At 44.8% G+C, this 27,143-nt stretch overlaps 1 protein-coding gene across 1 annotated transcript in view; it reads right to left on the minus strand.

Moving 5' to 3' along the window:
* The window catches only part of CIT (citron rho-interacting serine/threonine kinase), a 111,599-nt gene that overhangs the window by 18,943 nt on the left and 65,513 nt on the right, over positions 1-27,143 (minus strand). The window contains exons 24-33 of the mRNA XM_088659241.1: positions 25,160-25,213; positions 17,959-18,156; positions 14,273-14,466; positions 12,553-12,688; positions 10,566-10,670; positions 8,510-8,650; positions 8,266-8,373; positions 7,045-7,162; positions 6,618-6,782; positions 2,829-2,966 (exon numbers count right to left, since the gene is read on the minus strand). Of these exons, the coding sequence (XP_088515367.1) occupies positions 2,829-2,966; positions 6,618-6,782; positions 7,045-7,162; positions 8,266-8,373; positions 8,510-8,650; positions 10,566-10,670; positions 12,553-12,688; positions 14,273-14,466; positions 17,959-18,156; positions 25,160-25,213 (1,357 nt within the window). The remainder of the gene's footprint in view (positions 1-2,828; positions 2,967-6,617; positions 6,783-7,044; positions 7,163-8,265; positions 8,374-8,509; positions 8,651-10,565; positions 10,671-12,552; positions 12,689-14,272; positions 14,467-17,958; positions 18,157-25,159; positions 25,214-27,143) is intronic.

Below are 27,143 nucleotides of genomic sequence, written 5' to 3' on the forward strand. Positions count from 1 at the left end.
CAAAGGCTCTTGCAGGCAATGAATGGTGGATATAGACCTGAACTTAAAAACTTCAGGTAAATGTATTTTAAATCTTCGTTGGAAGCCGCCCAGAGTGGCTGGGGAAGCCCAGCCAGATAGGTGGGGTACAGATAATAATAAATAATAATAATAATAATAATAATAATTATTATTATTATTATTATTATTATTATTATAGGATTTTTCACAAAAATCAGAATTGCTTGGACTCAAGTCTGCACCTACCCAGTATCATCACATGTTCTGGTTCACACTTCTTGGCTTTAGGTACATCCATTCTTCCCTTTCTGGTGCCCTATCCAAGCTGCTTTATTATTTATACCCCGCCCATCCGGCTGTGTTTCCCCAGCCACTCTGGGCGGCTTCCAACAGAAAAATAAAACACAATAATCTATTAAACATTAAAAGCCTCCCTGAACAGGGCTGCCTTCAGATGTCTTCTAAAAGTCTGGTAGTTGTTTCCCTCTTTGACATCTGTTGGGAGGGCGTTCCACAGGGCAGGCGCCACCACCGAGAAGGCCCTCTGCCTAGTTTCCTGCAACTTGGCTTCTCGCAACGAGGGAACCGCCAGAAGGCCCTCGGTGCTGGACCTCAGTGTCCGGGCAGAATGATGGAGGTGGAGACGCTCCTTCAGGTATACTGGACCGAGGCCATTTAGGGCTTTAAAGGTCAGCACCAACACTTTGAATTGTGCTCGGAAACGTACTGGGAGCCAATGTAGATCTTTCAAGACCGGTGTTATGTGGTCTCGGTGGCCGCTCCTAGTCACCAGTCTAGCTGCCGCATTCTGGATTAGTTGCAGTTTCCGGGTCACCTTCAAAGGTAGCCCCACGTAGAGCGCATTGCAGTAGTCCAAGCGGGAGATAACTAGAGCATGCACCACTCTTGCTAGACAGTCTGCAGGCAGGTAGGGTCTCAGCCTGCGTACCAGATGGAGCTGATAGACAGCTGCCCTGGACACAGAATTGACCTGCACCTCCATGGACAGCTGTGAGTCCAAAATGACTGCCAGTTTATGAAAGTTGACTTGTTACTGACATGACTTTAGATCAGGAGTAGCCAACTTGTAGTCCTTCAGAAGTTGAGGACTACAACTCTCATCATCTCTGATCACCGTCCTTGCCGGCAGGGGCTGATCAGAGATGTACAGTGGTACCTCAGAACTTGAATGTAATCAGTTCCGGAAGACCGTTCGGCTTCCGAAACGTTTGAGTTTTGAGGTGCAGCTTCTGATTGGCCAAAACAGCTAGGTTTTTGCACAGCGGAAGCCACGTTGGATATTCGGGTTCCGAGGAACGTTCGAAAACCGGAGCACTTACTTCTGAGATTTTGGCGTTCGGGAGCCAAAACATTCAAGAACGGAGGCGTTCAAGTTCCGAGGTACCACTGTAGTCCAAAGCCTCTGGAAGGCACCATACTGGCTACTAGAGTCTTAGATTGACATAACATACATCAGCTGCTTGACAGGAAAGCAGAATCCAGGAATCTGGAGTTACTGTGCCTACATAGGCTGTAGAAAGCTTGCCTTGGATCATGTTTAGAAATGGGAAGGCCTGGGAAAAACCTGGGAAAAACAGCCAGGTCCCCCCCCCCCCGTTTTTCCCCAAAGCCCCTTTTTCCTGGAAAAATACAGCTTTGTGGGGAAAAACAGGGGGGAAACTGCCCCCCCATTTTTCCAGTCCCCCCCCCAGGTCTTTCCACCTCTAGTCATGTTGCTTTTTATTATTCTATGAAACAAAAAGGTTTGTAGGTTAAATTTATAAATCACACCTTTCAGGCTCCAGTGAAACAAAAAGACTACTTACTGGAACTAAAAATAATGTTAAAGAACATTAGTAAACATTTGATGACAGCAAAACATACTTGACTGCACTCGGAGAGGTCGCTTTGGTACACGTGGGAGTCAGCTGTTACGAGCTACTGGTCTCTGCAGCCACAGCAGCAGCAAGGCAACAACAAAGCAGCAAGTAACAGCTAAGAGCTTGTTCTGTGGCAGTTGTGAAATGAGTACCTCTGCAGGAGACATGATCAGCTTTGTTCTCCAAGACCAAGCCTGCTTAATAAAGGTCACCAAGGTTTTCCTAAAATGCTTGAAATCCATCCACGTCCCTTTTCCACAAAGCTGAGAACTTTATGGCATTACTGTCGAGCCCTAGGGCCCCATTTTGTAGAGAGAGAGAGAGAGAGGAGAAGCTGTGCATCATTTTCCATTGCCGTTTTATTTTGGCACGATAAGTAGAAAGGGATTGACCAAAGGAATACAGGATGAATACTGCTAATTCATGAAGTCTCTAAAGCAGTTTACGATAATTTGGTGTGTGTGTTTTTTTTGGGGGGGGGGGGACGACATACTTATTGTGATCTTAGAACAGTAATGAATGAAATTGAGAAAGTGTGAATTTGCAGAAAAGCCAACTCCAAACTCTCCAAACTCTGAGGTAAATTTGGGCTGCAGTCTTTGAAGCCACTCTAGCTAGTGATTAAGAGACGCTGGCTCCAGCTGATGGAAATGAGCCATCACCAGGCATTGGTGTAGCTGTTGTGATGTTATGGAATGTTTACTAACATTTTGCTAAGGAATTCTTTAAAAAATTTTTTTTGTTTTTTAAAAATCTGTCAGCCTACAAGGACAAATAGGGCTATATTGTGAAAACCTTTCTTGAGGCAGAGCTGGCATGAAAGGGAACACAGATAACAAGCTAAATTGGCCAAGAGAACAAAAAATTAGATAATATGGACATAACATTAGGTATTATTACTCTTCCAGTTCGGCCTCGTTGCCACCTTTGTTTCCTTGCCATTCTTACCAAGACATTTAGACGCCTGTCGTCCAAAGTGAACTGTATCCAAGCAAACTGCACATTTAGTTGCTCTCATGTTCAGCCCCACATTGAACCGGTGAGGGATATTGTGATGCATCCGTTCTTTCAGACGCCGATTAAACTCTGGGGGGGGAAGGAGCAAGTAGCAAAGCACAGTTAAAAGCAGCTCGGCAGCTATCAGCACTTCCTTCTCTCTCGGCTGCCTTGGTTGGTACCTAACTAAAAGGTCTTTAGGTAGGACTGCGCAGAGTGGTAAATTTTACAATCCTCCCTAAGGCACTTAATATGCATGTCACCAGCAAGCATATGGCTGGTGGTGGCAGAAGCAGCACACATACAGTGGTACCTCTACTTACGAATTTAATGCGTTCCAAACGCACATTTGTAAGTAGAAAAAAATTGTAAGTCGAATCCCATAGGAATGCATTGGGAGAAAAAATCGTAAGTAGAAAAAATCCTATCTAAACCGCATCCAAGATGGCGGACGGAGCTCCATTCGTAAGTAGAAACATTTGTAAGTAGAGTTATTCGTAAGTAGAGGTACCACTGTACTTGGAACTCAACTGGCCAACACATGTGAAAAGGAGACTTTAGGAATGTAAGAAGATGTGTTTTGCTAGTTCAGACTATTAGCCCAATCCTGTTTGGGAGTGGATTTCTATTGTCACAGGTAAAGGTCCCACCTGTCACCAGCTATCTGATGGCTTGAGCTGGAGGCTTCAGGAATTGAGCTGGGGACCTGCAGCCTGCCCACCCTACCGCTGAGTTAGCTGCCCGTCCCCATTTCACCAAGCACTGCTGTCACAAGTGTGTGAGGCAGAAAAGCAGCCTTTTGATTTCCGTTGAAACAGGCTGCTCCCACCCCTAAGCACAAATAACTGAATGCGGATGCAATTGCTTACTTATTTAAACAGTGGTACCTAATCCCTCGGGCCAATAACGCGAGATGAGCGCCACAACCCCAGGGCCGGTCACGACTGGACCTAATGGCCAGGGGTCCCTTTACCTTTACCTAATCCATTTGTTGTTTTTCAGAGGTTTGGCAGAGAGATCGCGCCAATTCTACAAAAAAAATATAAAATGCACTGTGGAAATAAGTGCTAAATGAATGGGTTTCATGCGGCAACATGGAGTAAGAAAGGATGGTGATTTAAGAGCAGCGAGACTCAAGCAGCGCTGCTGTTAGCACTCAAGATATATACTCGGGTTTTGGCAGGAAAGTTAATACGTGCCAAGTGTTTAGAGCTGAGGCACACCGGAGTTTAAAATCACAGGCCAGCCAGTTAATTTTAACTTTTGCAGATGAAATAACAACTAGCATTTATAGTGCTTGGAGGGTTCAAAGCACGTCACGTAATTATCTCAGCAATCCTGATTATTGTGTAAAGCACAGGAGGCTAACATCATCCGGCCAAAGGGCCACGCTGCCTTTCTGAAAGGCCCTTGGGGGCCTGAATGCTAGAGGGGGGTATGGCCACCCCACACTTATGCACACACCATAGCCCCCTCTCTGCGGGGAGAAAGGATAAAACTCTCCTCCCTCTTGCTCAGCGGATATATCACTGGGCTCTCTGACCGCTTGGTCTTCCAGACAGGAGAGCCACGGAAATCTTTCTTCATTTGCCGGGAACTCCTTTCTATTACCAGAGCACATGGAGAGGGATAATTCCCAATGCCACTGGGGGAGTGGGGCAGATAAATTGCACTGGAGCTAGCAAGCCGCTGGAGAAGGTTTGATGGGCCAGATAAGGCCTGTGGTTCATCACCCATGTTATAAGGTATGCCAGAATTATTCCTATATTTTAAATTGGGGGGGGGGGTTGATGCTAAGAGACAGGGCTTTTTTAAAAGGCATACATCATATTCACAACCAATAAGAGGTTTAAGCTGTGGGCCTTTCCCTCAGCTCAACAGTACACAATAGCCCTAGACCTGCAAGGCCTCTAGACCGGGCACAACGGTACACCAGCTCTAGACCACATGACTGAATCACACGGACAAGTACACCAACAGACCTGGCAGACAAGCCGTATGAACTTCAGACATCAATAAAAGGGAGACAAGCACCGCAGAAGAAACACGGAGAAGTCACACACACTGGAGAGCTGATAACTTGTGTATACGCTGAATGTCATTTTTTAGGCGGCAAAGGGTTCAAGTCCTAGCGGCTAAACAGATCTGGAAAGCTAAAACAAAATCTTAATGGCATGAGATACTGGAATAGTCACGGGTGGGCATGGAAGACAGCCAAGTAGCTGCAGAAGCAGGTTGTCTGAAAAGGGTTCCTGAAAGCCACGTCACACATTATTGGGGGGGTTTTGCAGGGGGGGGGGAGAGATGGCTCAGCATTTGAGAAAAGATGGCTCAACAGGAAATTGGCCACCCTAGGCAAAAAAAGGAGGACCCAAGATTTTCAATTAGAATAATCCAAGATAATGCCCGAGGGTGCAAGTAGGAGGAACGGCTCATGAAAGAGACTTGGAAGCTGTAGAACGAGTTCGGACCGGAAGTACAGGATATTAGGATAACCACAGCTGGGTAAGACGGGAAAGCCTCTTATTCAAACTTATCACCAATAATTAGGGAAAAACCTGACAAATTGTTGGAAGTATAAAGTTCAATTTTTCGGAAGAAAAAGGCAGCATTGAAAACTATTAAGACAGATCACTATCAAGAGAACAGGGTGGGTCCTAACATGTATCTCAAGTATCAAAGGCCAGGGTAAAGAGGTGCTACTTCAGCATATTTCTACTAGGAAGAAACCCCTTCTTTATGTTGTCGTTTCTGTTTGAACCAAAATCTTCTGCTTATTATGTATACAGCTCCATCACTGTATGTGGCACTTTGGAATAAAATAAACATCCTGCAAGGAGGCAGGACCAGCCCCAAAGAGCTCAGCATTTCTATATACACTTGAAAGGGAAAGGGAACAGAAGGGTTTAACTCTCTTTCTATGGACAAACTGTGCAATTCTATAGACATTTGCCAAGCATCAAGTCCCTTTGTGTTTAGTGGGAGGTTTGCTCCCTAGCAAGTGTGCTTGTGATTAAAATAAAGAGATCACCCTTACATACAACACTTGTACTTTTAAGCAGCAAAGCACAGAATTTCCCGCCACTCCAGCCTATGCCTGCCATCATCCCAGCTGATTTGTGTTTCCGAATTGACATTTTCACTATTTCTTTATTATGAACTTCATATTGAGCTGCTCTAAAGCCTACCCCAGGCCCTGCTACCGAGTCTCTCTTAATAGGGAAATGCATAAGACCGAGCCTGGCACCTCCTACGTGCAAATAATTTTGCTGTGTGACAAAGCGACGGTGGTCCTTGAAATGGAAAACAAAAACAAAAAGCAACTTTTCATTTTCTCTGGAACTTGTAGTTTGCAGAATGAATCTAATAGCAGCCAATTTATTCCTTTATTTTAAGAAGACTCTACTTGTTCTCTCCCTTTCAACCGATTTCCATTTAAGTTATTTGTTGCTTGGTCAAGCCAGACTTTTAGGTTGAAGAATATTATGAAAAGAATGATTACGAAGGCTTGGGTCATGATAGAAGAGGAAATGATTGGGGCGGGGGGTCATTTTCATTTTCACGGGAATATATATCTATATTTCTCTCTCTCTAATAAGTTTCCAAGCCTCCTGATTCCCTTAAGGTTGCCAAACTCATGGATATGCTTGGTTAGAAGGTGCATAGATGAAAGGAGGGTGTTGAGTTGAATCAAGGGATGGGGACTCTTCCCATACCCACCCCACCCCCTCAAAGCCTTACCCTCTGGTGTGGAAGACTCCTTTCTGCGGCTTGAGGGAGGAGCAAGCAGACTGATGGGCGTGGGCTGGTGTTCTGGTGACCGGACTATGGCAGACATGATGATCTGCTGCCTGGCCGTGGCAGGAGTGGATGGGTGAGGGTGGTCTGTAATTTTCCTATGGGCAGCTACAGATACACATAAATAGTTAGTCAACTCCTCCCCGGCACAAGGAGCAGCCGTGGTTCTAACGCAGCCTTAAGAGTTACAGCCTGCAGCAAAGGTGTTGCTCTATTGGATCCTCAACAGCAAACAGGGGGAAAGGGGGGAGAGGATGGGGGGGAAGAGAAAAAAACATTTCACTGCTACAGAAAACACAAAAACATGAGACAGGCGTTTGGACTAAAAACGGTCCTTCTCTCCAGATGCAACTTTTCAGTAGCCCCCTACCTTCCTCTCGAGCAGATCTGAGTTCAATGCGCGTTTTCTGAAGGGCGTCCTCCAGCTCAGCAGAACGGGCCTTCTCCTTCTCCAGCGCCACCTTCAGCTCATTGTATTGCAGAGGAACCTGTGTGGGTAAACAAGGGTCCTCTTTCCGTCGACTAAACAGGCCCTAGCAACAGAAACACACAGACAGCTCCTAACTCCTAGTAAGTGACGGTTTAAACTAGGGGCAGGGAAACCTAACTAACTGCAGACCAGAGGGTCTGATGGTATTCCTCAGTTCGATAAAGAAAGAGGTTAAGGTGTGGCAGTGGAGAGAACCTGGAGCTCTCTCCCCCACTCAAATGGTTTTCGAGAAGCTTATCTGGGCAATTGCTAACATTTTCCATCCACCTCGACGGAGAATTCTGTGGGTGGCATCCAACGGGCGCTAAAAGCTGAAGTTGCTTAGTGGCATGTCTGTTCCGCTGGTGAAATGTTTTGCACCAGGGGGACATCACTGTGCAAGGGAATGTATAAGCAGGCTGCTAACTTTATTTCACAAGAGATTGAGCAATCTGTTGTGCGGATTTGCGTCAGCGGATGGAGAATGCTGTGTACAGCTCTCCCATCTCCACTGCCGCCTCATCTCTGTCTAAGACAGGCACCCCCAAACTGCGGCCCTCCAGATGTTTTGGCCTACAACTCCCATGATCCCTAGCTAAGAGGACCGGTGGTCAGGGATGATGGGAATTGTAGTCCAAAACATCTGGAGGGCCGAAGTTTGGGGATGCCTGGTCTAAGAGCTTGTTAGTAACAAAGGCGACACCCGGCCGTGATGAACCTGAACAGCCACTCCTGCCCTTATTTGCAAACATTTATTTCCACGGTTTGTTCCCACATTTCAGCATAAAAGCAGGGAAGGCATGCACTTTCCCCAAATTGTTCCAAGTGGGTTCGCTCAGAGAAGAAAGAGCAAAACACTCCACCATCATGTGCCGAAACTGTCTTTACAGCATCCTCTTATAGCTTGGGCATGTTTTTCCTTCAGCTTATGGCTTAATATCAAGACACCGCGGCTAATCATTTAGGCCAGGTTCCAAAGACAGACTTCAGGCACACACAGGGGGCTTGTGCACACCCAGCAGGATTCTGGGGCACACGGAACTAGCTGCAAGTGTTCCTTGGACTCCAGCCTTAGGTTTGTTTTTGAAACACCATGTGTAACAACCACCTGATTCCTCTCACCTTTTTCTTTTTGGCTGGCTGGTCCATCTTTGCTTGCAGAAAGTCAATGAGCTTGGTTTGCTGTGAAATGGTGCCCTCCATTTTCACCTTTTCATGGGAATAGAGAACCTTTGAAGTACAAAAAAAGGATGAAAAGGAAAGATAGAAAAAACCCATATATTGTGACACATGTCCATGTAGACAGCAAAACAATCCCAGTGGAGGATGTGTGAAATCCAGAGCATAAGGCATTGCATTTTCTCACCTGGATATTTTCTAGCTGGTACTCCAGGTCACTCCTCTCAGTCTTCAGAAGATCTGCCCTATCCAAAGCCTCTTGCAGGCCTTGAGTCAGGCGAAATATGTGATTTTTCTGTAGATCCATTTGTTGCTGCAGCTTTGCTTGCTGTTGGTAAGAAGGAGAAATCCAGATTCAGGGGTAGTGAACTTCAGACTGGGGAGGGCAGGTGTCGAATGTGGCCCTCTAGGCCTCTCTATGTGGCCCTCAGAAGTCTCCTCAGTCCACACACCCTCACTGGCTCTGCTTCACACACACACACCCCAAGTGTTTTTGCCTGACTGGCATGTGTCCTTGAACTCCACTAATGCTTCTTGGATGCCTGGATGGAGATGAGAGATGGCTGTGTGTGTGTGTGTGTGTGTAGAAACTAGCCCACTGCATGAAGGTTAAATTTACATTCATTGGCCCACCTACTTTTGCTTCTGGCCCCACCCACCACTGATATTGGGCCTTTGGAAGAGGCTGCTCAGAAGGGAATGCGGCCCTCAAGGGGAAAAGGAAAGAACCCCCAAGGAGGTTTACAAAAAGAATAAAGCAGTAAAATTATCAATAAGAACAGTTACAGCAGCTCCATTAAAATATTCAAAGCATAATAATTAAAATCAACAATAAGCTGAGAACAGATCAAAACACTTTCCAACACCCTACATCTCTGGGTTAGCTTGTCTAAGCCAATATGCTTTGACTAGGTGCCTAAAGTACAGTGAACAGTACCTGCTTGATGTCAACAGACAGGGAGTTCCAAAGTGTGTGGATGTTGCCACACTAACAGATCAATTTCTTACAAATGCAGAACTAGAATTAGTGTCAGTTCTGCAGATTAACGTGGTCGAGTAGGTATATAAATGGGGGGGGGGGTGAGTTCAGTGGCTTTTGTAGTGGCTTGGTCTCCCTTCCCTGAGACCAGAAACTCTTGCAAAATACTAAAAAAAAAAACCTTTCAGAATAAACGAAGTAAGGATTAAGAAAAAATATGCATTAAGTATACAGAATTATTGGATGTGGAACATGGGCTTTTGTGGTGCAGGAGTATTCGAAGACATTCATCTACCCCTTCCTTGTCCACAATGATGAAAGAGAGTCAAAAATCCAAAAATCTATGAAGAAGTCATCGAAAACAAATTGTGCAGATCAAGTAGAGTGTATTTATGCAGCATTTAGTTAGTTAGTGGAGAGAATATATTCCTATTAGAGGATCTGGTAATATTCCATGTTCTAAATCCCTTTTGGCCTTAAAACTATGCCCATGCAGTCTGCATTTTAAATAGAATCCACTGCTTTTCCAAAGGCACAAAAATAAAAAAAAACCCTAAAGACTGATACAGTATATAGAAAAGGTCAAGGTGGTTGAGACTTGGCAATAGAGTATTATTAGCCGGCATAAATACACAGCAGTGTCATTTTATTTGCCTTTCCAGTGGCAGACTTCTTCATTAAGGAAGGGGGGGCAACACATGGGGGTTAAAATCAGCTTCCAAGACAACTGAGAGCAGATCTCTACCTCAAAACCTAACAGTGCAATCCTCTACATGTCTACTCATAAGTAAACCCCATTGAATTCAATAGGATCTACTTCCAGGGAGGTGTATACAGCCTAAAACAGTTATGCATCACTATCTGTGATGGTTTTAGGAGCTGAAGTTTGACGAGATGCTGAGAATTCCCTGCTAAGTAACCCCATCTTGCATCTTCTGCCCACCATCAGAGAATTTCAGAGTACAAACTGAAGGCCAATGACACAACACCACCTTAAATGAAGCTAGGTGAGCCTGGGATTGATCAGTGCCTGGATGGCTGACTGCCTGGGGACCACCAGATGCATGCCCCATGATGAAAGTAAAAGCAGGATATAACAGCAAGCAAATATGTGCATGCATAAAAATTGTAATTCCCAGGGAAGATGGAGTTATTATTTAACCAGTAAAGTCTGTGGTGTAAAATACCCACTGTGTGAAGCTGGGCGATTTCATAATCTCTCCCAATACGGATGGATGGCATCTCATTAGGAGTTGAGTATTACCTCTTCCAGAAGCCTCTGCTTGAGTTCACGCTCTGTCTCAAGCTTCTGTTGCAGGCTACGCGCATTCATCTCCAGCATTGCGTGCTTCTTCTCCAAATCATTAAGCTAGATAGAACAGATATACTGACATTAACACTTCCTTCCCCACTGGGAACAAACTGATCCTTATTTTTAAAGGATCTCCATCATTTTTCTTATCTTCCAACAGGCATACAAAGCTGCCTTATACAGCAGTACCTTGATTGTCGAATGGCTCGGCTCCCGAACAAATCGGCTCCTGAACACCACAAACCCAGAAGTGAGTGTTCCGGTTTGCGGCCGTTTTTTGGAAGCTGAACGTCCAACGCGACTTCCGCTTGAGTGCAGGAAGCTCCTGCAGCCAACTGGAAGCCACGCCTTGGTGTTCGAAGGGATCCGGAAGTCGAACGGACTTCCGGAACGGATTTAGTGTGACAACCAAGGTACCACTGTACAGAGTCAGACCATCAAGTCCATCTAGCGGGGCATTATCTATCCTAGCTGGCAACAGTTCTCCAGAGTTTCAGGTAGGGAACCTTTTTCACAGCCACACCTGGAGATGTCGGGAACTCTACCTGGGACCTTTGGCCTGCAAGGTGAATGCTTCAACCACTGAGCTATGGGTCCTCCCCTTTGCTCCTACAGCTCTACCACACTCAGCTGCCCTAAAGTCTCCTAATTTCTTAGAGGACTCCACCCTTTCTCCCTTGCTGCCCTGTTTAACTCCCTCTGGGAACACCTAAGTAGCTTCATTTCTCACTTCCACTAGATAGCTTTAAAAGAGGACCAGACAAATTCATGGAGGATAAGGCTATCAATGGCTACTAGCCGTGATGGCTATGCTCTGCCTCCGCGGCTGGAGGCAGCAACGCTTCTGAATATCACTTCCTGAGATTCTCAGGAGGGGAGAGGGCTCTTGTGCTCAGGTCCAGCTTGCATGTCTTTGACAGGCACCTGGTCAGCCACTGTGAGGATGCTGGACTAGATGGGCCACTGGCTGATCCAGCAGGCTCTTCTTATGATCTTATTTTTTTTTCTTTTCTAGGAGGCCTCCAGCTTAATACAACTTCACTGCCTGGCAGATGGCCGTCTTATTAAATATCTCCAGCCAAGATCCCCTCCCTTGACATTCAGTTCCACTCTCAAGCGGCTCCTATGTCCCCTTCCTTCAGTTGCCCACTCCCCGCCTCTTTAAATTTTAGACTATAAGCTCCATGTGAGCAGGGACATGTCTCTACTCTACAAAACGTATTATATATTCAATGCAACGTATCAAAGAAACAGTAACTGTCACACATGAAAAGAGCGATTTGCATTCATTGCATCTAAGCCAAATTAAGGTGAACTCTGGCCAGACTTTTGGCATTTCAGAGCCATAATTATAACATGCTGTAAGGGTGACTCCCTACAGGGAGCCAGCCCCCACCATCCTGACGTCCACCTCGTCAAGTACAGAGAGCACCAGTGGTTCTGAAGCAGCCAGAGGGGGAGGAAGAGACTCGGAGGGGGAGAGAAATCAGAGGGAGGAACAATGGGAAAGCTTGGGGGCGGAGAGATGCAGACAGGGGCTCAGGGATGTTGGAGAGCCAGGGCACCAACCGCTCAGGGAGGAACCTGAAAGGGCATCGCTCCTTCCGGCGCAAGAAGGAGAGCGCCAAGACATAGGTCAAGGGGGAGGCGTTTTGGGGTGCCCCGACTACTTTGCTGGCATAGGAACAGACGTACGCCATTGCCGGATTCTGATTCGGGATGAGAGGTCATGTTTTAAGCTGTCTCTACACTGTAAATAATTAGCACAATAAACGTCTTTGAAGACAAACTGGACTCAAGCGGAGTTACTCTAGAGTAGCCACGACGACCCTCTGACACATGCTAAAGGATTTTTTTGGCTGTGATGTAGCCTCTGGTCCAGCTGATTTTGTTAACGCTGTATGATGGAAAGGTGCTTAAAAAACAACAACTAACTAACCTTGTCGGAAAGGCTCTCAGCCTTGAGTTTTTGCTCCTTTAACGCTTGCTGGAGAGCCAAGATTTCTGCTTTATGTTCTTTAACAGCAAGCTCTACCACCTGACGGGATTCAGTGATGCGCTGATCAGCTCGCACCCTGCATTAAAAACAAGAAATACATTTTCTTAAAGACTCCTTTCCTGGGAACTGATTTCTTCCACGGATCCCGTGGTATCAGATGGGATCAATGCATAGGAACTGTTCCAAACTTCTGCTTTAAAGAAAGCCATCATTATACCACATAACGTATCCACACCTGCTGTGCTGAGAGAGATCCAAGTTGCCACAGTGAGAATCTGGAATCAAAGCCTAGCGCCATATGGCAGTACAGAAGAAGACAGTTGGCAAATCACCAGAGTGGCTGTTTTCCAATTCCACATCCCTTGTATAAGCATAAAAAGGGATCTGTAACTCAGTATAATCCATATTAAAACTAGGGCAGGCCTGGACTTTAATCTTTGTCCTCAGCTTTCATGGCCCCTGCTTGGGGGCTGTGAAAGTAGAGACGTGAGTGGGGATGGCTTCCTGGATGCTTGCTGCTGTGGGTTGCCATTTTTATTGCCTCGGAACAATGAGTTGTGTTGCAATATCTCTCCGAGAGACACTTGGAGAAAATAAACATGTTGGCCAGCAAAAGGACGAAGACTGTAGCACTGCCTTCCTCCCCCAAAAGGTGAAATGCTTCCTCGCATTTTCATCAGAACCCTCCTTCTGAATTCAGGCAGGTCTTTTGGCATTTCAAAGCCCTAGTTGAAAGATTCCTAGTTTGAAACTCTGTAGATCAATTTGGAATTCACCCAAAGGAAATTGGAAGCTAATATGAATATTTAAGCATAGCAAGTCCTCAACCAGTAGTCAGGCCACCATTATGGACCAGTTGTAGTTTTAAGAGGGTTCCAAAGGCAGCCCCACCCCCAGCACATTGAGGAACTGTAACATGGATGTTGATAAGGCATGGGCGATGGTGGCCAAATCAATTTGTCCCAAAGGGGATGTCGTGCACCAACTATGTTTCTGCACCATCAAGTGTAGATGCCACATGGACATCTAACTGTTGAGTCCGTTCCAGCAGCAAATTCCTGGTTGAAGATTCTGTCCCCAATGGCAGAGGCAGAACCAAATGGTTAAGGATGTCAAATGAAGAGGAAGGCAAGCCCTTGGGCACCACTTCCAGTTCCTAAAATTAAGAGCAATCAGGATGTGACTGCTTGTTCTGGGACAGAACTTCAGAGCTAGCAATACTTCTAAGTACCAGTTGCTGGAAGCCACAAGAGGGGAAAGTGGGCCTTCCTTGCCAGTTTACCACAGGCATCTGGCTGACCACTGTCAGGACAAGAAGCTGATTTAGATGGGTTATTGACCTGATCCAGCAGGTTATGTTCCTCCGCAACCCAGTACAGTTGTACCTTGGATCCCGAATGCCTTGTGAGTCTAACGTTTTGGCTCCCGAACGCCACAAACCCAGAAGTGAGTGTTCCGGTTTGTGAACGTTCTTTGGAACCCGCACATCCGACGCAGCTTCCAATCAGAAGCTGCGCCTTGGTTTCCGAACGTTTTGGAAGTTGAACAGACTTCTAGAATGGATTCCGTTTGACTTCTGAGGTACCACTGTATTTACTTATTGCTTTATTTATATTATGCAGAGCTCTCCAACAAAGCATGCAGAAACAAAAGTCCATACCTGCTTTGTTTCTCTGTATCCAACATTCTCTGCAGCTCTCGAACCCGACACTCGAACTGGGTCTTCTCATCCCCCAGAACATTCCGCCAAGCCTCCCATTGGCGCTCCTTCTCAAGCAGTTCATCATTCAGAGCCTCCAGATCCATCACTTGCTCTTCAAGCATCGTGCAGGTTGTCTTTAAGGCCTCCATCGTCTAAAAACAAAGCCTTTCGTCACTTTTCTAAGCTCTACCTCTGAACCACTGCAAAAATAAGCCTCCTTCATGATGGCGTTCTAGAGCGAAACCTTCCTAGATCAAGAAGTGGGGGGGGGGGGGGCTCTCCAAATATAATACATGAACACAGACAGTCAGTTTAGCTGGTCATACTAACTCTTATCCTCGGCCCAGAAGCAGCTAAAACAAAGGAAAAGGAAGGATCAGGGCTATGGGGGCTGGTGGTGTTCTTCAAGGTCAAACAAAGAAGGGGTGCCATGAGAACAAGTAAAACAGACTACAGTCATAGCTTGGTCCTCGAACAGAATGTGTTCCAGGAGTCCGTTCGACTCCCAGAACCATTTGAAAAGTGGCTTCCGATTGACTGCAGGAACGTCCTGCATCCAATCGGAAAGCCGCACCGTACGTTCGGCTTCCAAAAATCGTTCGAAAACCAAACACTCACTTCCGGGTTTTGAACGTTTGGGAGCCAATTGGAGCCAAGGCGTTTGAGATCGAAGGTATGACTGCAATAGGAAGTGGTCCACAATGGAGCAACTGATGCAGCTGTACCCCTGACTTCCAGGGGTGGGGTGGGAATCTGACCTAACTGAACTGAGACTATTTGTTGGTAGATATTTCTATTGAATTGCTTTCTGAGCAGAAAAACAACAAAAAGCAGAATCACAGTACTTTTACTGTAATGGTGTTCACTGTGACGTCCCACTGATTAACTTAGAAGAGTAAGTTTAATTTTGAGACTTCTGCAAAAGAAAAGGGAGGGCTCCCTGGCAAATGTCTGCTCCTTTTTTGCCTGAAAAAGCATGACCTAAAACACTTCCTGAAGCTCTATGTGGCAAAGAACTATGGTAGTGGTGTGGCCAATGTGCCTTTCAAGGAAATGGCTGCCCCAACTGGCTTCTTGTTGGAAATCCCCTTTATTTAATTTATTTATTTTCTGCCCTTCCTCCCAAAGGTGCCCTAGGAAGCAGACACAGAAGTGATAAAACATGTAAAACACATTTGAAGGATTTCCAATATAGATGCAGACAAAGAAAGACCGTGCCTGTTAATTAATGGGAGGGAATTCCAAAGGGGAGGGGCCACCACACTAAAGGTTGGTCCTCTTGATAAGGCCCTCACCTGCAGATCACAGTGACCAATTGGGTATTTAAGGAGTGAGATGATTTTTCAGGTATCTCTGATAAGCTTCAGAGAAACTGCAGAATCCCCCAGAAGTACAAAAAAATATATTGTGTTGTGCCGTATAATCTTTACTGCTCTGACATCAAATATGGCCGTTATTTCAAGTCAAAATACTCCATGAAATTGTATCTGTTTTCTGCCCTTCAGTTAAAACCAGGATCAGGTTGGCTTATAAACAATTTGGCAAAAATATAGCAAGCGATAAAAACAAGAAACACATTAAAGAGGTGGTGTAAAAAGCAAACAACCCGACACCAAAATCCCACCAGCAATTTGAAAGCCTGGTCTGAAGAAATGAAAAGCACAACAAAGCAAGCCCCCTTGGAGAGATAATTTTTCGTAGAACTGTGTGATGTGGTGGTGTGAAGACAAATGCTTGAATAGGCTAAATCAGGGGTCCCCAAACTAAGGCCCGGGGGCCAGATGCGGCCCAATCGCCTTCTAAATCCGGCCCACGGATGGTCCGGGAAGCGGCATGTTTTTATATGAGTAGAATGTGTCTCTGGGTTTTTTGTGGGGCATAGGAATTCATTCCTTTCCCCCCCTTCAAAATATAGTCTGGCCCCCCACAAGGTCTGAGGGACAGTGGACCGGCCCCCGGCTGAAAAAGTTTGCTGACCCCTGGGCTAAATGGCTCCCCTTCAGTGCCTTCTTCTAACCCTAAGGCTGAGGAAACAGGAACATGAGATGGTGAGCTATGTCAATGGGGACATGTCTCCTTGTGCTCTTGTGCTTATGGATGGAATCTCTTGTGCTCATTAGCAAGGTCTCATACATATATCTTTTCCATTCAATTTTACTGTGTACAAAGTCCACTGCCAATCAAAGTCTGTAGAGTTGACTAGACAACTTGCTGTTGACTAAGTGATGTACTGTGTTCCGCTATCAGTTTGTCACATGCCTTAATAGCAGCCGCCAACATTTTGGATGCTCCTCCTGTATCTTTCTGGGTAAGGTTCGAACGATGGATAAATAAAAGCTTCACAACAACCACTTTAGAAGTTAATATTTTAAAAAAAGATATCTGTGAATCAGATTTTCTAATATCCCTCAATAGAGCAGATGTGTGAAATTCACCAAGCAAAAAGGCTCAGTAAAATCTTGCCACCATCAAGATTAGTAAATAAGGTGTGAGGGAGTACTCCACAAGCAGGGAGTAATACCCCCCCCCAACCCTCTCACTATATATAAGCATCTGGTGACTTCTGTTTCAGGGTATCTGAAGAAGTGTGCATGCACACGAAAGCTCATACCAATGGCAAACTTAGTTGGTCTCTAAGGTGCTGCTGGAAGGAATTTTTTTTATTTTGTTTCGCGTAAATAAGGTGTTCACTCTCTGGCTCCCCCCACCCCCTATGACAGTACTTATTGGTACAGAGTACTGGCATCTCTCTTTTTGCTGCCTATGGCCGTCGTTTTGTGCTGGCACCAATGGCACTTTTATCAATGTACTAGCTGTTCCCGGCCACGCGTTGCTGTGGCTCAGTCTGTTAAATGGAGTCAGAGTCCCCCTTCAGAGTCCCCGCGTGTGATGCCATCTTCCTTCCACGTGACAGCACCCATCACCCCAACGGTTCTATCTCTCCCCCTCACAAACCCTGCGGCCTGGCCGGTTCCCCCGCATTGGTGTTGTTTTCTGTTAAAGGCCCATATTCAGTTGGTTGGCATGTTCTTTTGTGATGTCACTGATATTATGCAGCCAATGGCAGCAGCTGAGGCTACATTGACATCCAGCAGATGGCGCTATTGCTGCACCAAATGATACTGCGTCTCTACCTTTGACGTCCACTGGAGGGCGCTATGTTCCCCCCAAAAAAACCATGCTTTTACCTGTGAAAGGTGAGACATGTATATAATGTGTGTTTATGCAAACACTCGCACATTGGTATGGAACGTCGTGTCAAAATTTCAACGCAACCGGTCAAGCGGTTTTGGAGAAAAGTTGTCGCACACCAACATGGACCTTTTACATTTATATATATATAGATGTGTACCAGCACCTCATTTTTGGGGTTACTTATACTTTTGGGATCCCCCTCCTCTGTTTTCCTCTCCCCCGACCCTATATTTTGGTCACATATTTGGTCTACACTCCAGTCCAACAGGCAATTCTTTAGGTTATTCTGCTTCTGTTGTCCAATTCTGGCACAATCTGATTCAGGATTGTGTGCTTTTAATTGTGAGACGAGAGCTGGCGATAGGAGAGTCCTGACCCTGAGGAGAAGGCAAACCATCAAAGCCCCACGATCCTCCAGTGACTTTACAATGAAAATTCTGAACACCTACTTGCTTCTGGCTGGTAAGCTGCATCTCTCGCTCTGTGATCTCGCGGCGGAGGTGGTCTACCTCGCTTCGCAGCTGCACTACCTCATCATTTGCCCCCGAAGCCTCATCTAGTTGTTTGGACAGGAAGAAATTCTGGTTGTTCAGCTCAGCGTTGTCCTCACTCAACTGATTCAGCTGCTCTTCCAAGTCTGTAATCACCTAAATAAAAAATAATAAGCCGGAGAACCTAAGATAAATGGGGACTAAGGAAAGAAGGTTAACAAGCCCAAGATTCTTAATATAAATGGGGACTAGCCAAGACTTTTTGAAAGTCAAACTTCAAACCCTAAAGAATGGGTTTCTGTAAAGCTCAGTATACAGTCTTGTAGGCTGATACATACCTAACAGATACACACAATGAAAGCTACTTTGAAAATCTGGGGACTTCAGGGGGAGGAACACAGTGGACCGAACATCTTCTGCCAGCAAGTTGCCGATGTGTGATAATTAAGACAAATCTTGGCTATTGAATTCACTCTGGAGTGAACAGGGGATTAACCTCTGATGCTCTGATAAAGCCATGAGTACATTGCCAAAAGATTGTCGTGCAACTGATTGTACAAGAGCCAGCTGTTGCACAAGCTTCTGACAGCACAACTGTTGCGTTTGATTCCTTTGTTGCGCAACCTTTAAACTCTGCTATCTGCTAGCACAAGAGCTCTTGCACTAGCCAAACAGGGAATGTCAGATAAATCGCTGCATCTAAAAACATCAAGGATTTTTCACCAAGTAAAAATTGCTCATACTAAGTCTGCACCTACCCAGTTTTAAGCTGATGTGACTCAACTTGCTTCACTATTGAGCATCACCACACTGCTCAAGTTCACACTTCTTGGCTTTAGGAACATCCATTCTTCCCTTGGGCAACTTTTAAACTTTGTCATCCGCTAGCACAAGGGATCTCACCCATAGCGGACAGAGAACGTTGGATACGGACCTTTGTCTTCAGAAGAGCTAAGCTTAATTCAGCCTTAAGGTATAAAATGCATTAATTGCATTTTAAAATTTTAGTGTCCTATGGCATGACTTTGAGAGTGCATCGTTGCAGCCAAATCCAGGAACTGTAAGTCCACGGTTAATGGTCCTCTCCCCAAACTTGCTGCATGGTAATAAAAGGGCATAAGCAGATTGGTTTCTCTCTCCAAACCTTACACTATGCTATCTGAGGAAAGGTGATGCTAGCTTTCGAAAGAGAGATTTTCATAATACCCAACAGAGAGCTCTTTGAAGAGAGGTGCATTATCTGGAATGCCACTCTCTTAAAGTGCGTTTTTAAAAAAAGAAAATCAAGCAGAACTCGCAAATCGCTAGAAAAAGACACACACACTGATTTAACAAAGACTGGATTTCTAACGTCAGCAGAGTTAAGGACAGCAAGATGAAACGTGAGGGGAAACGTTTGGCAGCACAACAGATTATAAGAGGGAAGTCAATATCAGCGTTAAAATAAGAACCAGGCAACAATGCTTTTGTGCAAACAAGTGATGTCCAATATTTTAAGCAGTACTGTAGTGACCTGGAAAAAACTCCCCGCCCCCAGAAAAATGCTGAATTCAACTATCCCATGTTAGGACACAGGGGTTGGGGAGAGAGAGATAGAAACCAAATGAAAGTATACCATTTTGCTTAACACAGAAAGTCACAATAACTCTGGAATAAGAAAAGCATGGCTTTCTTTTAACAGCTGCTCACACTATTCCACTACAGAGGCAACACTTGCTATAACCACGGGAACAGATTAAAAAAAGCTGTTCTAAAAGACACTGGTCACCTACTAATCTTCTAAAGCACAGCCACAGCAATTTTTGTAAAAAAAAAAATGGAAGTGAAGTTTAAGGGGAAGAAGGGAGAGGGGGAGGGAAGAGGAAAGAAAGAAAGAAGTGAGGGTGGGAATATTTAGCCGGAAAGTATGCCCCATATTACCACTTAAATGTGGACCCCCTCCATTTTAAAAAGGAGACAATCCCTTTTCTTATGTGTAACTTAAAGCACACTACTGTAATGTGAAAGGTATAGTAGAATAGGTATGGGTGGGAATTTTGTTCTTTAGAAAACATATAAAGCTGATAATATATTTCAATTGGTGGTTTGGAAAAGTTGCTGGGAGAGGATGAAGGGCAGCAGCGGGCAGGGGAGAGGAGAAATTAGGGGAAAGTGCTTCTTCAATGTTGTAAACCAGGGGTATTTCCTTACCGCCCACCAGTGCTCGATGGAAGGAGGATTCAGCTTGTGCCATAAAACCCCCTACTGCCCACCTAGAATCCTGAAACGCCCACTAGGTTAACAACACCTGTTGTAAATGAATACTGGTTTAGACTGAAGGTCTTCATCATGGGGTAAAAGGGTCTGTACGTTTTATCCTGGTACACTTGCTTGAGCTGTTTAGAAATAGGATCCCACAAGAAAACAGTTTGCTCCCCAAAGACAACATTTAATCTAATCTCACAAAACAAATTACTAGTTTCTAGCACCATCCAGAAGGACTTCTTCCCCCTCTTCTCTTTTTAAGAGGAAGGTGTCTGCACCATCTAGATGCTGCTGAACTACAACTCCCATCGTCACTGATCATTAGCCAATGTTGGCTGGGGCTGGTAGCAGTTTTAGCCCATTAAATCTGGCAGGCACTATGTTACCTAATCCTGTCCTAGTCCAACTGCTTGTGACTTATCAAAGGTTAGGTGAACAGTTGATTAAAAAGGGTGTTGGGGATTTCTGTTAAGGTATTATACACATAACTCTGAAACGGCAGGCCAAGAATATTCTTTTATCATGACCAACAGTGGTACAGAGCACTTGCTTCCTTTTACGAATGTTCCTTTATACATGGACCCAGATTTTATTCAATTTCTAAATAGTAGGGACTAAAAGAACACTTGAATACCGTGTTTCTCATAAAATAAGACACCGTCTTATATTTATTTCACTCAAGAAAATAAGCAGCAGGGCACGGTGCTGGGTCCCGCTGGGTCCGGGCTCCACGCAGCGCGCGCTGCGGCTCTTGCCAGGTCCCGCCGCCAGGTCAGCGCTCGGCGCGGCACATGCTGCGGCTCTTGCCACGTCCCGCCGCCGGGTCGGCGCTTGGCGCGGCGCACGCTGCTGGGCATTTTGGAGGGGCAGCAGCATCCAGTTCCGGGCGCTGAGAGGCATCTTCCTCTTCCATGGCGCCATCCAGACCTGCTCCCACCACTATGGCTTATTTTTGGGGTATGTCTTATATTTTTTTCAACCCAGGAAAATCCTGCCATGGCTTATTTTCTAGGTGCGTCTTATTTTATGAGAAACACGGTATGTGTTGGCAGACCTCTCATCATGTTGGCACTAGCCAAGAAGGAATTTAAAGAACTTAAAACAGTATGTTGGAAATCACTCTGAATACGCTGGAACTCATTTAACTAGCAAAGTAGACATCAGAGAGAAGGCATACAAAAGGAAGCACTTCCTATTTTAATGTATAATCAATTATGAAACTCATTGCCACCGGATGTTGTCATGGCAACTAGCCTATGTGCATATATCTATCAGTGCCTCAATCAGGCATGATAAATCAAATAGAACGGATTATATTTAGAGGTGACACGACCCCAATTAGCAGGTGTGCGGAGGACAAAAGCAGCAATGTATCACTTCCACTCTGATATCTTCTTTTTGAGTTTCTCTGTGCTGTTTGGCTGATCTCTATTGTAGACAATTGCTAGTTTAAGTGGGCCACTGGCCTGATCGACTAAGGCAAGACTTTGGGTAAAAATTATTGCCCATTGACTCGTCCCCCAAACCCTTCCTTGACAGATAATTAATAATTGCATTTTCCCATGTGCATTATAACTACAAGTGCATAGCTTATCCATACTTTACAGCGCAAGACAAAACACTATGACTCTGCTCAGAAGCAACACTAAACCAAGTGAACCCAGGCCAGGGAGCACACATACCATCAGATCCTCACAGAACCACCAATGGTCCGATAGAACTGTTGGGGCAGCTCCTCCCACACCTTCTCTGCAGCCTGGAGAGGCCCGAGTAAAGGCAGGAACAAGGCAGCACAGATACAATACTTACATACATTCCAATACAGGTGCAGGCTGGAAAAGATCCCTACTTAAAATGCTTGTTGGAAGAAGGATTTCAGTAGGCACTGAAAAGACAACAGAGACGGCGCCTGTCAAGGGTAGGGGATTCCAAAGGGCAGGTATCGCAGGAGGTGCTCGACTATATAAAAGGTGTGAAGCAATTGTTTTGGGTATGCCCCTGTTTCCTTCCTCCTGTCTCCTGGGAATGAGCATGACAACAGACATATTGTACTCTTTTGCTTGAGGATGAAGTATAAAAAACAGTCTAGGAGTCTTGATGCAGTATGGTCTCTACGTATATACATAAACAGCAAAATGTGGTAGCACAAACCATTCATCTTTTCCAAACTCCAAACGACCCTTGGCTTGCTCATATAATTCCTTCATCTAGGAAAGCAACTGCAATATGCAGCTTCCAGTTCTCCATCAAGAATCATCACAGATGGGATCTGGAAGCAAAACCTCCAGTATCAAGGCCCCAAAAGCTTAGGCACAAGAGATAAAACAGTGAGGACCTAACCGGAAGACTATGCTCCAACTTCCGAAGGAAGCAACCCACACACAGTTGTCTATTAGCCGAGCTGATGCAAACAAGCAATTGCTTATATAGCTGAAATGAGCATAGACCAAAAGCAATGAAAGAGATGTTTGGGTTTATGAGAAGTCATGGAAAACTCCTTTCCGTATTTGCATTCTCGATTTCTACATGTGCACCTCTATTCTATTTCTGAACTTGGCCGACTGAGCATGAATAAAACGAAGAGCCTCTTAGTGGGGCTGCACTGTTTTGAATTTGAATAAAAAATTGCACGCGGTGGATTGACGGGGGGGGGGGGGAGTTGTCCCTGCAACCCACAGGAAACAACACCAATTTCAGTTGCAGCTTGGGTTTCCATTTACCCAAAACAAGCACGCACACCCAAGCTGAAGCTCACAGGGAGAGGAGAAAATGCCGGTTGCTTGGGGAAATGTTTAATACAGTCCCAATAGGTTTTGGGATACAGTATAGTCCTTCTTCAGGGGCATGTTTAAAGAAGCAATTCTCATCAAGTGTGTGAAATGACAAATGAATTACTATGGTGGTTCAGGCACACTTGATGAGCTCTGTTATTTGAAACCTCCTTTTTCCTATCATGTGAACAACATAACCCTTAAAACCTCCAGAAGTTTTCTCAACCCTCTTGGAAAGCTCAGGAAAACATGAAGGAGGCTCCCAGAAACGGCAACTTATATGGTGACTATTCCACAATACAACAGAAAATCAACATGCATTGAAGAAAATGCCCAATTTCTTCCAACAGGCTTCCATTTCCTTTTTGCTTCTCCAGGGTTCTTTGGTCAAGATCCAGGGTTCTTTGGTGATTAGTAGCAGTAGGGAATGGATTTTTAACCCCACCCCCTTTTCCTTGATTTCTTTTTTAAAGAAAAAGCAACATGGCTTTGTCACAAAAACAAAGCCTCCAACCTCTAGCCTCGGCCTCCTCTGCGGTGTCAGAATATGTCTCTTTCCTCACAAACCAAGGCAGCCTTGGTACCAATGACACTTTGAGTCGTTTATTTCACTTTCCCTACGGTATATTACGGTATATTTGCCTAACTCCAGTAGCTTCTCTCATTATTGTCATGACATTATGACTTCATAAGGACACGCAAAACCTATGCAACTATCTAGTCCCCTACGACGAGAACAAAAAAAAAAGTTTCCATTCCTGCTTTTGCTCACAACAGCACTCCTTCCAAATCCTTCAGCATCTTTAGCGAGGATAACCTCCATTACCTGAAAGGTACACGTGACAACAAAGCAGCTGAATGTGTGAACTGGAAAGCATTACTTTTGAGGGGATTCAGTGATGTGACAGTTCAGTTTGTGGTATAGTACCTGCAACAGACCCTTCCACAGGTTGAAATCACCACCTGATGTTGCAGTCATCAAATGATGAATATGTATGCATAAACCAGCACTGTTTTTTGCTAACTTAAACAGCTAAAGGTTACACACAAACTAGTAAGAGATATTTGGAGCCACACGACTGTAGTATAGCTCTTTCTATCATACTGAATGATGTGTGAAAGGAGATCCTTTGGTGGCATGTATTTTATGAAGAAATCCAGTACATGAAGCAGCCAAGATGATAAAGGAGGGAATCCTTCATTTCTAAAAGCTGCTTAGTTACTACTTTTGGGGTACACTTACCCCTTTTACAGAGAGTGTTTAGCCATAAGCCTTTCCTCCTTTTACTTACTTGCTTTCTGATTTAAAAATCTAAAACACTAGAGACGTTTCAACTCCTAAAAAATATTTATTTCAAGGCAGACCACTTGTGATCTGTACCTTGAGGGCAAACTACCAGGCAAACTCTCTCTGTGTGTATGTGTGTGTATGTATCGTTCAACTGCACAAAATGTAAAGGTCTTGAAAAGCAGTCAAGGAGCCTTAAAGAGGCTCACCAAAATGCTGATGGCAAGAAAAGGAAACTGAAAACAATAATCTACATGTATGGTTCTGTGGGAAACTTTAGAGCTCCTTCACATTACACACCTCAGTAATGGAAAATAAGACTACATGCAACAATTGCTCAATCTGTTTATTGGCACACCCATGTCGCACTTCAAATGTGACAAGTGTACGTACTGTTTCTTACATTCAGATGAAATACTGTCACTGCTGCAGCCTACAAGTCATTTGGTAGTCATACATATTAGGAACATTTGAGCCTAGCTAAATGCCCTCCTTTGCCTTTCCATCCTACTGTACTATGATAGTTCCCTTCACCTGTAAGGGGGAAAATGTTATCTCTATATATACATCACTTGTTGCAGCTGCTACACCATTCTTATTAGCTGCACTACAATGAGATTTCATACTGGCTTCTTCAAAAACTTGAGAAACACTGTCAATTTTAAATCAGGATAAAATCTCTAAGCTGAGATTCACCTGAGATCTAAAGAAGCAATCCAATCAGTCTTGGTCCTGCTAACTCCTTGAAAGCAAAAGGCCGTGTCATGGACCCTTGTCTTCAAGGAGCAAAATTAGATTGTTTTCCTTCCTTGTCCTTAATTTCAAAATAATTCAATGATCCGTATTTAATACTCACTGTGCAGCTATTACGAAGGGCTTCAAATTTACGCTGGATTTCATCTCTATGAGCCTAAAGGAGGTAAGAAGTTGATCATCAATTTTTTCATACATTACTTTTAGAATCCAACAGCTGTTTTCTTTCTTTCTAAATGAACTGCAGAACAATCTACCAGCAAGCAAAGTTAAAAAGGCAGATGCTGCAGGCTATGAACGCTACCAGGACAAAAGAACCAAACGTTGTGTCGACTTAAGGCATCCTCATGCTTCCGTGTTCTCAGCTACTGGAGCTAAATGTACAACTGAATGCACTGCTTTGTGGCAAATGCCAAAATAATCCTTTTCAGCGTCCTTCAGGAGGTAGCTGCCATTTAATAAGAGTTTTGAAATGGTTTGCCTTGCATATTTTATTTCCACGTCTGAGCTACTACTTCATGGGATTCAAAAATAAATACTGTAAATAAATCCTACACATGTATTTAAGAGTCCACACACAAACACAAAGTGTTAGAAAAGCCTATCATGGAGATTAGGCAAACTTACCAAGCACTTCAGCCACACAACCACAAGCCTAACAAGCAGCCTGATGCCTTCCCAAGGAGTGACCAAACCAACTAATAATTTTATGCTTATTATTGCTTGGATCATGGAAGTCTAACATTCAAAGACATGAAGCATTTCGTTTCAAGACAACTGCGAAAAAGGCATGCACCGTTTTAAGTGTTTTTGCAAGCAAAGTGTGACACAAAGACAAAGCTCATCTTCCAGCCACTGGACCATCTCCCATCAGTCCGATTGAGGCAGTCCCAAGCCGCAGCAAAGGGACTCTCAGGTCAATGGTTGCTCATTGGACATTTCTTCTTTATTCAAGCCAACCCATTCATTCCCAAGACGCCCAAGGCGGAAAACCTGCTCAACCCAAGTCTGAAGTGAATGACTAGAAAATGAACTTTTTCTTCCATCAATCAGCTGAAAGAGGATCAAACAAGACCCTCCTCCCCCCCCCCCTCCCAGCATTCCGCTAGATTTAATACCCAATTCTTGATGGGGTGTTTGAATCATTAGACTGAAACAAGAGCTCTTTTGAGGAAATGCAGATTGTCATTTTAGTGCTAAGTAAAATCATCTCATACAGCATGCCCCTGTTTCTATTGGCCTAGAAGCCAAGTATTCCACATTTCCATTTCTGCACTGGAAAAGATCAGAAGCAGAGCAGTGGCCAACCTTTTGCAAGTGTGTCAGAAGTCCAACGTACAAGACATTGCCATTCTAACAGGCACTACAGCGCATGTGTAGATCTCTCCCACCACCCTCCAAAAAACGAAGAAAGCATTGGGCTAGGTTTTGCCTCGCATCCACTGAGCCAGAGAGGAGGCAGCAGCACAGCATGGCAGAGGTTGGCACTATGGGCGTTTCCAAGCCGCACTGTGACCCTTTCCCATTGAAAGCTTCCTTATATGTTTGTCCAACTGGCCCAGCGTTGTCTACTCTGAGCATCAGTGTCTCTCTGGAGCCCCAAGTTCCGTTAGTTTGGGAGCAGGCCATGCAATTATAGATTCTAGGTAACTTTGGACAATCGCATTACGGAAAGCATTACAGTACAACCACCCATGTGAAAAGTCACCCTATGGTCTCTAACATGACCCACGGACCCTTGGGCTTCAGTCCAGGAGTGTCACAAACCCCTACTGCCTGTGCCACTTATGGCACCCATGCCTCAGGTTGACCACTCATGGGATAGAGCACGGCATTCATTACTCACAAGTTTCCTGTGCTAATATAGTAGCATTTCCTAATAGTTAGCACTCAGGTTATGTGCATCTTTGAACGCAGAAGAGGTCGGGCTTTCCTTCCCCAGGATACCAATACCGCAAGCAATACATGCACAGGTCTACTGCTTTAATCCCTCAAGCCCCCAAGGTACAGCTGCAAAAGCGGTTAAAGGGGTCCCTAATGAAAGACACTGTTCCTTTCATTAGCATCCACGGAGACACAAGCCCACT

This window comes from Zootoca vivipara, chromosome 16, assembly GCF_965207765.1.
Source record: "Zootoca vivipara chromosome 16, rZooViv2.hap1.1, whole genome shotgun sequence".
Classification (NCBI taxonomy): domain Eukaryota; kingdom Metazoa; phylum Chordata; class Lepidosauria; order Squamata; family Lacertidae; genus Zootoca; species Zootoca vivipara.